The sequence below is a fragment of the Sebastes fasciatus genome, chromosome 8, assembly GCF_043250625.1.
Source record: "Sebastes fasciatus isolate fSebFas1 chromosome 8, fSebFas1.pri, whole genome shotgun sequence".
In the NCBI taxonomy this organism is placed as follows: Eukaryota; Metazoa; Chordata; class Actinopteri; order Perciformes; family Sebastidae; genus Sebastes; species Sebastes fasciatus.
This window is the reverse complement of record NC_133802.1, coordinates 15,525,533-15,537,872: the sequence shown is the minus strand read 5'-3', so window position 1 is coordinate 15,537,872 and position 12,340 is coordinate 15,525,533. Positions and strand designations below refer to the sequence as shown.

General features: G+C 42.6%; 1 protein-coding gene across 2 annotated transcripts in view; it reads left to right on the top strand.

Moving 5' to 3' along the window:
* LOC141772611 (nuclear receptor coactivator 3-like) overlaps positions 1-8,915 on the top strand; it is a 66,783-nt gene extending 57,868 nt beyond the window's left edge. For both annotated transcript variants that reach the window (XM_074643775.1, XM_074643776.1), the window contains exons 13-23: positions 52-184; positions 544-702; positions 904-1,134; positions 2,217-2,322; positions 2,414-2,585; positions 2,908-3,234; positions 4,131-4,229; positions 5,205-5,451; positions 5,733-5,910; positions 6,030-6,234; positions 7,182-8,915. In XM_074643775.1, the coding sequence (XP_074499876.1) occupies positions 52-184; positions 544-702; positions 904-1,134; positions 2,217-2,322; positions 2,414-2,585; positions 2,908-3,234; positions 4,131-4,229; positions 5,205-5,451; positions 5,733-5,910; positions 6,030-6,234; positions 7,182-7,193 (1,869 nt within the window). In that variant the 3' untranslated portion in view covers positions 7,194-8,915. The remainder of the gene's footprint in view (positions 1-51; positions 185-543; positions 703-903; positions 1,135-2,216; positions 2,323-2,413; positions 2,586-2,907; positions 3,235-4,130; positions 4,230-5,204; positions 5,452-5,732; positions 5,911-6,029; positions 6,235-7,181) is intronic.
* The last annotated feature ends 3,425 nt before the right edge of the window (positions 8,916-12,340 follow it).

The window sequence follows — 12,340 nt, the reverse complement described above, 5'->3', positions numbered from 1 at the left end:
ATCTTCACAGACTTTTACGTAATAACTCATTTGGCCTATTTTGATGTTCAGTTGCACAACCTGGAGTCTATCCTCGGGGATTTGAGGGGTTCAAGCTCTGACTTTTACCCCGATCAGGCTGGAGGTGGAGGGGCTAACGACGCAGGAAGCAAACCCCAGGGTTGCCTTGACGACAGCCTGCAGGGTAAGTGGTTGAAGCACCAAAGCCTATAAGAAGTGACAGTTACATGCAGGGTGGGCGTCATGACATCACATGTGATGATATCAATATAAAATGCCAGTGAAACTACATCTGGCATCATCATATGCTGTCTGTCTGAGTTTTGTTTTACTCCTACAGCTTCATTGGTGACTTTTATACATTCATTCTTACAAAATGGTCCACGAATCCATCAATTCCTCACACACCATGATGTAAAGTTTGAAATATCAATATTTTCAAAGGGTTTTACCACATCTCCTTCCCCTAATTTCAATCAACACTGACATTATTCTCCCCATTTCTGAGGAAGACGTGTGTGACCCATGAGTTTTTGTGCACAGGGAGTCCAGGAATAGGTCCGGGGCCTCGGGGGCCCTTCCAGAGGACCATGTCCATGGACGGGAAGCCTCCTGTTGGGCCTGTTGGAGCAGGTAGACGCCCCATGCTTATCAAGCAGGAGAACATGATGGGCAGCCCAGACGGCTACCCAGGAACCATGGGTGAGTGCTCCAAGTGGCCCAGCATTCATTTCAGCTCATTTTCTCTCTCTGCCTCACCCTCTCACTACTATTAGAGTATGTGTTACCCAATTTAGGTCCTTGGCTATATTTTAATATGTACCTTAAGGGGTTTAAGCACTGCTCTCCTTAAACACTTCCATGATACTGACATATCCACATCTGGTGTTTATGTATTCCCAGGACCAATGAATAGGGGCATGGTACCCCAGAGGTCTCCCATGGGGGGGTCAGGGGACTGGGGCATGAGCCGCTCCAGTGCCAGCCCAGTGGGCTCAGCAGGACACCCCTCCATGATGCGCCCAGGCATGGAGTACAGCAGTAACAAGGGCATGATGTCAGGACCTATGGTGGGTCGCTCCAACAGCGTACCGGGCACCAGGTCTATGCTGCAGCAGCAGCTCATGGATATGGGTACGTTTGTCATACTGTAGCCAGGAGTTGGAAAAATGATCATAAACACAGTTATGTGAAGATATGCACCAAAAAGCAGGGAGACGTGTGAAAATATAGTACAGTTGAAGCTGATTCGAATGTCATTAGTTTTGGAGGAATATATCAAATACAAATTTTGACCTGAGCACCTGATTAAAGGCTAAGGGATCGCCAAAGTTAGGCGAACACGAATGTCGGTACTAAATTTTGTGGCAATCCATCTATTAGTTGTTTATATTAGGGCTGTCAATTGTTTAAAATATTTAATCACGATTAATCGCAAATTAATCACACATTTTTTATCTGTTCAAAATGTACCGCAAAGGGAGATTTGTCAAGTATTTAATACTCTTATCAACATGGAGTGGGCAAATATGCTGCTTTATGCAAATTTATGTATATATTTATTATTGGAAATCAATTAACAACACAAAACAATGACAGATATTGTCCAGAAACCCTCACAGGTACTGCATTTAGCATAAAAAATATGCTCAAATCATAACATGGCAAACTCAAGCCCAACAGGCAACAACAGCTGTCAGTGTGTCAGTGTGCTGACTTGACTATGACTTGACCCAAACTGCATGTGATTATCATAAAGTGGGCATGTCTGTAAAGGGGAGACTCGTGGGTACCCAGAGAACCCATTTACATTCACATATCTTCCTAGGTTTTCTAGTTTCATATGATGCCAGTATCTTCACTGTAGCTTTAAAACTAAAACTGCCCGATACAACCTAAAAATCGCAAGTTGCGTTATTGCATTAAAGAAATTAGTGGCGTTAAATTTGCGTTAACACGTTATTATCGCGTTAACTTTTACAACCCTAGTTTAGATATTTCAGTCTGGACCGACAGGTCATTATGGCTGGCCAAAAATACACAGACACTCATACAAATTACCCCGATTGACCAGTTTTTAATTTTTTTTACATCTGACATGATGTCACAAATGTTGACTAATACGTCCTGTACGTCCATTACATCCTGTATAACCTGTAACTTCTGACCCTCTGTATGTGTATAAATTAAATATGTATTGTATCTTTATGGTTTAGGAGGCTCTGCTGACATGGGGATGGGTATGAGCCCTTTCAGCCAGCAGGGCCAGCCCAACCAGTCCCCCTCCTGGCCGGACACTTTAATGGGCATGGAGGGCAGCAGGTCAGTGCAACATTGTCTCTATTCATTCCTGATGAGCTGCTGAGTTTATTCTGAACCTCATGGTGATTCTCTGTGTATGTGTGATTTGTAGACGCCAGTTTGGTAACACCTTAGATGATCTCCTGGTGCCTCCCACCACCAGTGAGGGTCAAAGCGACGAGCGGGCGCTTCTAGACCAGCTGGACTCTCTGCTGAATAACACGGATGGCATCGCTCTGGAGGAGATAGACCGAGCCCTGGGCATCCCAGACCTCGTCAGCCAGGTAGGTCATCAGAAAATACGTGAAAAGATGGATTATCAACACTTTCAGCTCTTCTAGATCCCTCTAGAAGTGAAGTAAAAGGTGAAATGATCGGTGTCATGACTCATAAGTGAGCCTTACGTTCATCTCTGCATTCGATATTTCAGTCATGACTCACCGTGTTCAGACTGTTCTCTCACTGAAGGGAGATAGATGAGCCCGGAGGGATCTGTCTGTGCTGCTTAGAAAAAGACAATTACAGAGCCAACCAATTGGAAATTAATCAATTAGATGGAGACGTTTGACAAAGTTCTCTTTTGTCCTCTTGTCTCGTCTGCTCCAGAACCAGGGGAGTGAGCAGCAGCTGGAGCCTTTCCCAGGCCAGGACCCATCCATGGTGCTGGACCAGAAGCCTCTCTACGGACAGGGCTATCCCGGCCCTCCCACCATGCCGATGCAGTCTGGCTATGGAGGGAACCCCATGCAGGGTCAGGCCCAGCAGGGTGGGTTCGGGCCCATGCTCTCTCAGATGGGCCAAGGTGGCAGCTTCCCTGGTATGGGAGGAATGGGCGGCATGGGTCACCCTCGTGCCAACATGATGAGACCCAGGATGATGACAGCCAACAAGCCCATGAGGCTCCAGCTGCAACAGCGGCTGCAGGGACAGCAGGTGTGAATACAGGAAGCTCACTGATTCATCAGCTTACATGCAAACAATAAGCTTGTTTCCCAGTTGTCCCAATATGGTACTAATTCTAATCTAATCATGTTAGTATGTAGTGTTCTCACACTGGAAAAATTACAAATCTAGGTGTTCTTATAAATGCCAAAATGCAGATTAAAATCAGTGATGGATCTTCTCACATCTGGGAGAAAGTGAAAAAAATGAAAGTGGTGCAAACGGGTAGTCATGAACAAATAGATTAACCCTCCTAATGTCTTCTCGGGTCAAAATTGAACCGGTCAATTGACCCGGTCTGGTATGACTGTTTATAAAGCATACAGTATAAATTATCACCCAGTTCTGTGTTACACTTTTTGACCAACTTCATTACAACTCATTACCACAAGTTTTACACTTCTTTTTGGGAACTTATGGTTAATAAACATACTTTCCCTGAAATTATACCTAATTTTTGAGTAAAAAAAGCAGAAATTCTGAATTATTTTGACTATAGTTATTATCAGAGGAACTTAATGTTGATGGATTATCACATACTGGTATATGTTAAACGTTAATCAGAATATTGTTTTGAAAGCATTTACATTTTTTTTAATGGCAGCACATTATGACACCTGTGGTCCTCCCGGGTTCAAAATTGACCCGAGGACAACAGGAAGGTTAATAGGAACTTGGAAGCACAAATATTACCTGCTATTGATGTCTGATGCATCATTATCTGTTATTACAAAAATGTTACAGTCATACAACAGATTTCTTGTTTTCTAACTGCACCATCTATGTTAGTATAATTTATCCGTAAATATACGGTATGCAAGTGGGACACGGTCAGAGTAACATTTGCTCCTCCAACTTATCTTGAATGTTTTTTTTTCCTTCCTCAGTTCATGAATCAGACGCGGCAGGGCATGGCCATGAAGATGGAGAACCCAGGAGGCAACCCTGTCATGAGGCCCGGCATGCAGCCTGGCATGGGAGGACAGGTAGAAGACCTAAAACTCTTATATGGTTATATCTTACAGATGAATCACTGTAATGCTGGTGCTTGTTTTAATATCCTCGTCAGAATCAAGGTTGCCAAGTATGTCCACACATGCAAAGAAGTTGACTCCAGTTGTCAGTAGCTCGTTACAACTTATAAACATTTTTATATTTTGTTATATTTCTTTAACCGATCCTTTGAGCAGACCTGATTGTCCGTTGTAGTCTTCTTTTGTCCTGTTTGGAAAACCAGACAGTGATGAACGTACAGGGAACGGACTGATTGTCGTGTAGAGCTGACTCAACAGATCCTGTGGCAGGTTGAACCTCCTCAGAGAGTGCGAGAAGTACATCACCTGCTCGGCCTTTTTAGGAGTCTATTTTGCAGTCATACTTCAGATCCCAGGAGTAAAAAGATCCATCGCTACCACAGTTGCATTGAAATATGTATTTTCTTATTATTTTGGGGGACATTTTCTTTGCCTTGAATGAATAGTATTAAGTCAAGAGGCAGACAGGAGCTGGAGACGGAGAAAGATGGTGATGAAAACATGCTCAGTTATTATGACCTCGTGTCTGTATGCAGCCTCATCTCCATATCAGATGATGCCGATGGTCGATGTGTCCTCTGTTGACTTTAATTTGTTAGAGAGTAGTTACAGTCTTGGTGTAAATATAGATGTACATATATAGCCGTCGCTGTATGTTGCTTAAGTTTTATTTTGTCCTTATCTTAATCTTTGACGCAACATTCAAGTGATACAACTTTTGGAAGAAGTTGTAATTCAGTGAAATTTCAAACAAAAAGCCTCTACTTGTATTTCACATCATATCCACATTACTTGATTTGTGGTACAACAGACCTTATCACCCAACCATGTTTAACATTACATACTCTATATTTTAATAACATATATGGAAAACGTAAACCACATGTCAACCCTCCTCAAACTCTGTGATTGTGTTGTTTGGTGCAGCCTGGCTTCCTCAATGCTCAGATGATGGCTCAGCGCAGCAGGGAGATGGTCATGAGGAGGCAGCGCATGATGATGCTGATGCAGCAGCAGCAGCAACAGCAGCAGGCGGCGGCGGCTGCTGCCGCAGCAGCAGGAGGATTCAGTCCCCCTCCAAACGTTACGGCTCCTGGTGGCATGGAGAACCCTATGGGAGGGCCGAGCATGGGCCAGCCGGGCCCCCAGCAGTTCGGCTATGGTGGGAACTATGGTGAGTAACCTGAGACGGGCGCCTAACAGAATACTGCTGCTCCCTGGTGGTGAGTCCGTGCACTGCAGGGTTCTGGTCTCACATTTGTCACGTCTGAAGGAAGATTGGAAGTTGTCCATGTACCTGTCCCTTGTCTCTGTTTTTTATGGTCAGACCAAATATTGTTATTGAAGGGATATTAAGTATCAGAACACGCTCTATCTTTATTTATCACCACGTATCAATCATCTGCTTCCTGTGGAGAGAGGCGCGAGCTGAGGCTGGCTGATTTATCTCCACAGGGATGGCCCAGCAGGGGGACCCCTCGTTCGGCCCATCAGGCGGCAGTCCTCCTAACGCCATGATGCCTGGCCGCCTGGGGCCTCAAAACCCCATGATGCAACAGCACCCGCAGGGCGGTCCCATGTACCAGGGGGCAGATATGAAAGGCTGGTCGCAGGGAGGCATGGGACGCACCAGGTATGAAGTCAAACACATTTACGACTGCAACACTGTGCTGTCGGATAAGGGAGAAAGTTTGGCTTTCTTTTCTTGAATGCGCACAGTTAAACTCGTCCTCCTTCCTGTTGCTTCACCAGTTCGTACCCTCAGCAGCAGTTCGGGCAGCACGGACCTCCGGGACCGCAGCAATTTGGGCAGCAGGGGAATCCGGGCCAGTATGGGGGCATGATGATGAACGGGGGCATGCCAGCCAGCGGAGGAGGAGGTCACATGGGTCAGATGGGAGGGCAGATGGGTATGAACCCGATGGTGATGGGACGCATGCCGATGGGGCCTGATCAGGTAGGTGCAGAGGGGAGGAGAGTCTTAAAGGACAGGTTCACATCTTTTCAAGTTAATCTTAAAACATGCCCATATGTACACTGAAAGGGTTGTTGCTTGCTGTAATCGTTCCTCCTGTCAATTGTGCAAAGAAATCTCTTCTTATAGCAATTTCAATGTAAGAGATGGGGGACAAAATGAGTCTGAGATTGTTAAATTGAGTGATTATCAACCAAATTTATAGTCTTTTAGTACCAAATTTCCGCTTTCTGTTGCTTTCTGTTGCATCTCAACAAGGAAACACTGACTGCGTTTCCATCCACCTGCTTATTTGCTAAACACTGTAATATAATGTAACCTCAAATGAATACATAAAACTAACAGAAATGCCATATTTCCATCGTGTTTTCTACATTGTGTTACACCGTCTGAGGTTCGACTGGTGCTCTTTTCATTACGGCGTCTCGTTGTGTCCCCTTCTTCCGCAATGGTTTAATGGCACCCGGCTGGAAAATTAGCGCCACCGGCTGTTTATTTCAATAAACCAATTACTAATATTTGCATAATGGTAGTGGATGGAAACGTGCATTAATTTGCTTTTTTTTGTGCATATTTTTAGAAATGCTGTTAAAATTTGAGGTTACATTTGGATGGAAACTTGTCTACTGTCTGTGGGAGCATAAACTTTGAAAGATTTTATTTGTCTAACTCACACTGATGAAGTTCATATTAACTCCAGCTGAGGATTTATTCCTCATGCTTAAATTGAAATTACTTTAAGAAGATACATTTTCATCCAGTATGGACAAGAGGAACAATTAAAGCAACAAATAACCATTTCAGTGTACATATGGGCAATGTGAACCTATCCTGATTGATTCTGGAGGCTGTTTTGAGGACAGACAAAGCTTTTAATCAATTGTACACTTCCTCACTTTGTTTTTTCTCTTTTCCTCCCCTCATTGTAGAAATACTGCTGAGCATCGCGACAGAAGCATTTGTCTCACTGTGATCTCCATTCAGAGACAGGACACGGCTGCAGCACTGGAGTGTGTGTAGGAGGACCAGGCGGTGTGTGTCTGTGTGTGTGTGTGTAGTGCTGCACTCCCTCCAGACGGGGGAGTGAACTTCCTTTGGACTCAGTGCCAGTAATGGCAACCTGGGGGAAAACAGACAGACTGTCACACACGTATGTGAAAACACGCAGCGTTCATTAAAATCAGAAACACTGTGACACATTCACACACATAAAGACAGTCAATCTGTGATTCCTCTCGTAGACCGTAGTTTAATATTCCTCTCTTTATGAGCGGTGTGTGTGTGTGTGCCTCGGTGAACACACACCGCTCGCTGGACCAAACAGTGAAGGTGGACAGACACAGACTTGAACATGGACGTGTGAAGACATCCTCTCCTCTGTCGAATGTACCATGAAGCTGTGTTCAGATTTAAAAATGTTGGATTCCTCTCTTGTTTCTGAACTTTGTGGGATTTTGTTTTTTACCCGCCGTCTCTCTGCTGCTCCTGGAGGATCTCTGCATACGTAAAGTAAACGCGGCTCTAGATGACGAGCCGTCAGATTGTGACACTCAGATGAATGTCATTAAGCAGTAGCACATTGTTTCCTCCTCCAGGACGCCGGCAGGCTACAGTACGAGTGAATTACTTGTTGGCTGATTTGCACTTTAAGGAAAGGCCAACATCAAAAGGATTGTGGCAATATAGAGGCCTTGACCCAAGAATTAATGCATAGCAGCAGTTGTTTATTTTAGTTTATCTATGTGTGTGTGTGTGTGTGTTCTCCAACTTTTCCTCTCTGGGTAATGGGGGCTGCTGATTTGAAATGGGTAACCTTGATGACCTTTGTTCTAAAGTGGGAACCAGTAGAAAGGCGGTAAGCACAGATTTTATCCAACGCTCTCGTCTACAGTGGTACAGATTTATCACAACAAGAGAAAGAACCGTTTTTAAGTCATTTTAAAAACACTCTTGACACAAACAGACTTCTATTAATGTTCAAAACTCCACTTATATTTATACAGATTCATTAACGTGATCATTTTATCATTCCAGAGGTCATTTTTAAATCCAAATGTTGCAGATATTTTTGGTTACCTCGCTCCAATTTCCAGTGTTACTACAAGTGCAGAAATAAAATTGATTGCCAATTATGAAATTATGTCTCTATTAGCTCCCACTGTGAGAGAAAGTGTGTGTTAGATTTCTAGCAATAATCCTTCCTCCTGGTTTTCCTCTGAGGACAAAGCTGAAGTATCATTTACTCAAAGCGACGGCACTGCAGTATTAGACATGATGTCTTGTTTTTTTCTTCTTTTGTCTGTGAATATGAATTGTAAATACGCTTCAAATGTACTATATATAAATATATATATGCTTTTGTAGGTCACATACTGTTTTTGCACAGATTGTAAGGCTTGATATTTAAAAGTGTAATTTTCTTAATCCGTCATAGGTCAGCTTTTATTTTCAATACTTTAACCCATCGGTTGGAAAGGAAGGGCCTCCTTTTTGTAAGCAGTACGTGTAGATTTTCTTTCATACTGACGCTTTCTTTCTCAGAAAGCACCCTTTTTATTTTCTGAGGACGTCGTCTTAGCTAAAGGTGCTAGTGTATATTTCTTTTCTTCTAAATAAATTATTTTTCTTTTGACAAAAAAAAAAAAAAAAAAGAAAACACAAAATCTGCCTATACAAAAAAGAGTTGACACATGATTGTGTTAGGCTTCTAGGGGCCCCGATGTCTTACCAGTATGATGTTTTCTGAACCGAACCTCATGCTTCCATGTTTCACAGATTTCTGTGCTTTGAATTTTGCAGATATGATCGTTCGGCCTCAGATATGAGCCTTTGGAAATCAGTCCCGCCGTATAACTGTCCATAAGTCCTTTTGGTTCGTTCACAGATGTTTTTAATCCTGACGGAAGTAACACATCAAGTACTTTGAATCCCTAAAATCACCTGTCAATCTCTTGACAGGTGATTTTTTTTTTAATTTTACGTTTAAGTTTGCCTTTATTTTTGTCGTATTTCCTGTGAAGCTTTTGTTGAGAAATCTACCTTTGAACACACGCTCAATCCAAAGATTTTTGTTTGTCATTCTGCAGTGCGTAGAAACATGTTCCTGACGTAGATCGTGCAAGTACTCACGTGTGCTTTTACCGTCGCACATAACCTATAATATACATTGAACTGAATATGTTTAATTGCATATATTATATCCCCATCCGTATGGCATAGAGTAGAGACGAGTCTGGTTCTGCTGAGGTGCTTTGAGTTTCTGTTTTGTGATTGTTTCTTCCTTTCTGTAGAACTTATGGCCAGTTGAATCGTGGTGCTGCAAACGGAGAATGTAGAGATTTTCCAAGCTGGAAAGGAGGTTTCATGATTGATGTCATCATTATGTCTCAGAATAATAGCTTGGAGGTTTTTTTTAACACCAGTCTCTACAAATCTACAAATATAAACAAAAAAAATGTGTGTTTTGCTTTAAAGGAAAGAAACTCCTCTCAGTTGGAGCTAAAGAAAAGAGAAAGCACATCTGGGAAACATACAGTCATTATTACAGGATGTAATATACTATTGCATTTTTTTCTTACCTTGTTTCTTGATGTTAATATCGATGTAAATACAAATTTATATTTAAACATTACAACGTCTCTGCTGTCTTTTTGCACATGCAAACATTTTGTACATGAATCTGCAATCCTGCAGCCACAGTTCAGTTTGTCAGCATGCAAATACAGTACCTGGAAGTGTGTTTTACTGCAGTAAGAGGGCCGTTCAAGTTACAAGTAGAGGTTCCCCTCATCATTTATGATGACTGGAGTCTGCCAGTCTGGGTGAAGTGGGAGGTGAGTGTGTGGATGGATGTGATGCTGTTGTCAGTGACATTGAGGTTCGTGCTGCCGTCTGCAGCCTCGCTTTTATCTGCTGTTTTGTTTCCTGCAGCCGGTCACCTCCCCTCTGAGAGCTTTTGTCATCAATCACCCCACTTTCTTCCCCTTCTCTGAATGATTTCACGCCCCGTGGTAAGATCTCACACCTCCAGGCCGTCCCAACCCTGCTGCTACTGCTGCTGGTGTTACTGTAACCAAAACCTACACAACCACGTCAGCCCCCTTCACAGCTTTAAATAACTTTTCTTTTTTAGACTGAGTGTCATTTGTAATAAAATTACAGAGTCTGTCAGTTTAAGATTGGCTGCCAGGATACTGCAGGCTGACTCACTCAACCCTTATAGCTGGAGAAATGGAAATGAAGACAAGAGGCAATTTTTGTTTCAGCTTAATGCAGTGATGATTTGATGCATTTTATGTGAAAAAAATATTGCAGTGTTTCATTTTTTGATAACCGTTTGATCTTTATTCTTTTTAGCCTCGCTTACGGCAGCAACTACTGGATGGATTGCCATGAAATTTTGTGCAGACATTCATGTTCCCCAGACGATGAATCCTCTTGACTTTGGTAATCCCCTGACTTTTCCTCCAGTGCCACCAGCAGGTTCACTTTCACTTTAAAGTGGATCTATTATGCTTATTTTCAGGTGCATAACTTGTTTTTTGTGTTTGTATGTTTACATGCTTTAATGTAATGTAATGTTTCATACCGGCTGTGCTGCAGCACCTCTTTGTGCATGCTAACACACTAAACTAAGATGGAGAACATGGTGAATATTATCATTACGCTGGCTGAAGGCTGATGTTCTCATTTAGCTCAAAGCACTGCTGTGACTAACAGAGTTGCTAGTAGTAGTAGTAGTAGTACTACAAGGTTCAAGGTTGTTTATCTGTCATATGTCAATTCCAGCAAAGCAGTCATTGGCAATGAAACCTTTGCTCTGAGGTTCCTTCAACAATGCTCATAAAATATGTATATATGAAAGGGGAAATCACACAAGTAAAAGCACAATGATAATCTAAGGCATGAAATAGTGCAGTTGAAATACATATACACATAAGTCAATGAATAGATATTCAGAATATTTTGTTTTATATCATCAAAAGCCCCCCATACTGTTTGCTCTCTGGGTTGCCCTGCCAGACCCAGGATCAGCCCTATAACCTGTGGAAAACCCCTCTAATGAAGAATTGACTGTTCCATAAAATCATATAGAATGAGGTATCTAGATAAATGAAATACATGAAATGTCATGTCTCTCTTTCTCTGAAATTCTGACTAAACATTTCATTGTGTAATTTAATTATTAATATTGTTAGTCTGTCTGTATGTCTGTATGTGTATATATGTATATATGTCTATATGTAAAATTCAATAAAAATATTGTTTAAAGGGACTGTTTGTAACTTTTTAAGCGTATAAATGTACCGGGTCGGGATCCCATGCACGCTCGCATATGCTCCTCTGCCTGCTCGCCTTCACTCACACAGCGCGCGCGTTCTTGCTGTCTTGTTCCACCTCTAGACATGAACGCGCGCTCACTCCACACTGCAGAAGAGTTAGTTTAGCTCTGAGAATATCTAGTGAATGTACAGTGGACATTTGTGCAGAAATAAATACTGCAGCTCCTCCAGACCAACAGAGGTTTCCCGTGTCTTGTGAAGTGATGGGGCTCCGCAGCGGGAAACGTTATCGTCTCCGACCGGGTGCCGGTGTGTCCCCTGTTCCCTCCGGCCGCGGTCGGGAGGCTGAAGTAGGAAAAGCCAACACTAGGATCAGCAGTGATTCATGGAGAGACCTTCGTCTGGTCAGCTAACATTACTGCCAAGCAGCTGAAATATAGAGTGATATTGTGGTTTTAGCTGACGTGTGTCGCCTCACTGTTTTGAGCGATGCTCGTTCATGTCTATTTAGAGCGAGCAAGCGCGAGCCCTACGCTGACTTTCGTTGACTTAACGGCCACAGGTGTCGCTGTTAACAAGCAATTCTGAACGTTACAAATAGTCCCTTAAAAAGAAAAGAAAGAGGTATCTAATTTTAACTAGTGATCTTGGCACAAATTGAGTCCTGGCACTTTACCAAAAATGACAGTTTTTCTTTCTTTTTTAATTTACTTTCTATTTTCATTTCTGGTTTAACAGCCTCTCATCCCCCATCTACAGTAGCTATACAGTAGAGACAGTCTCTCCACAAAAAAAAAATCTCTTAT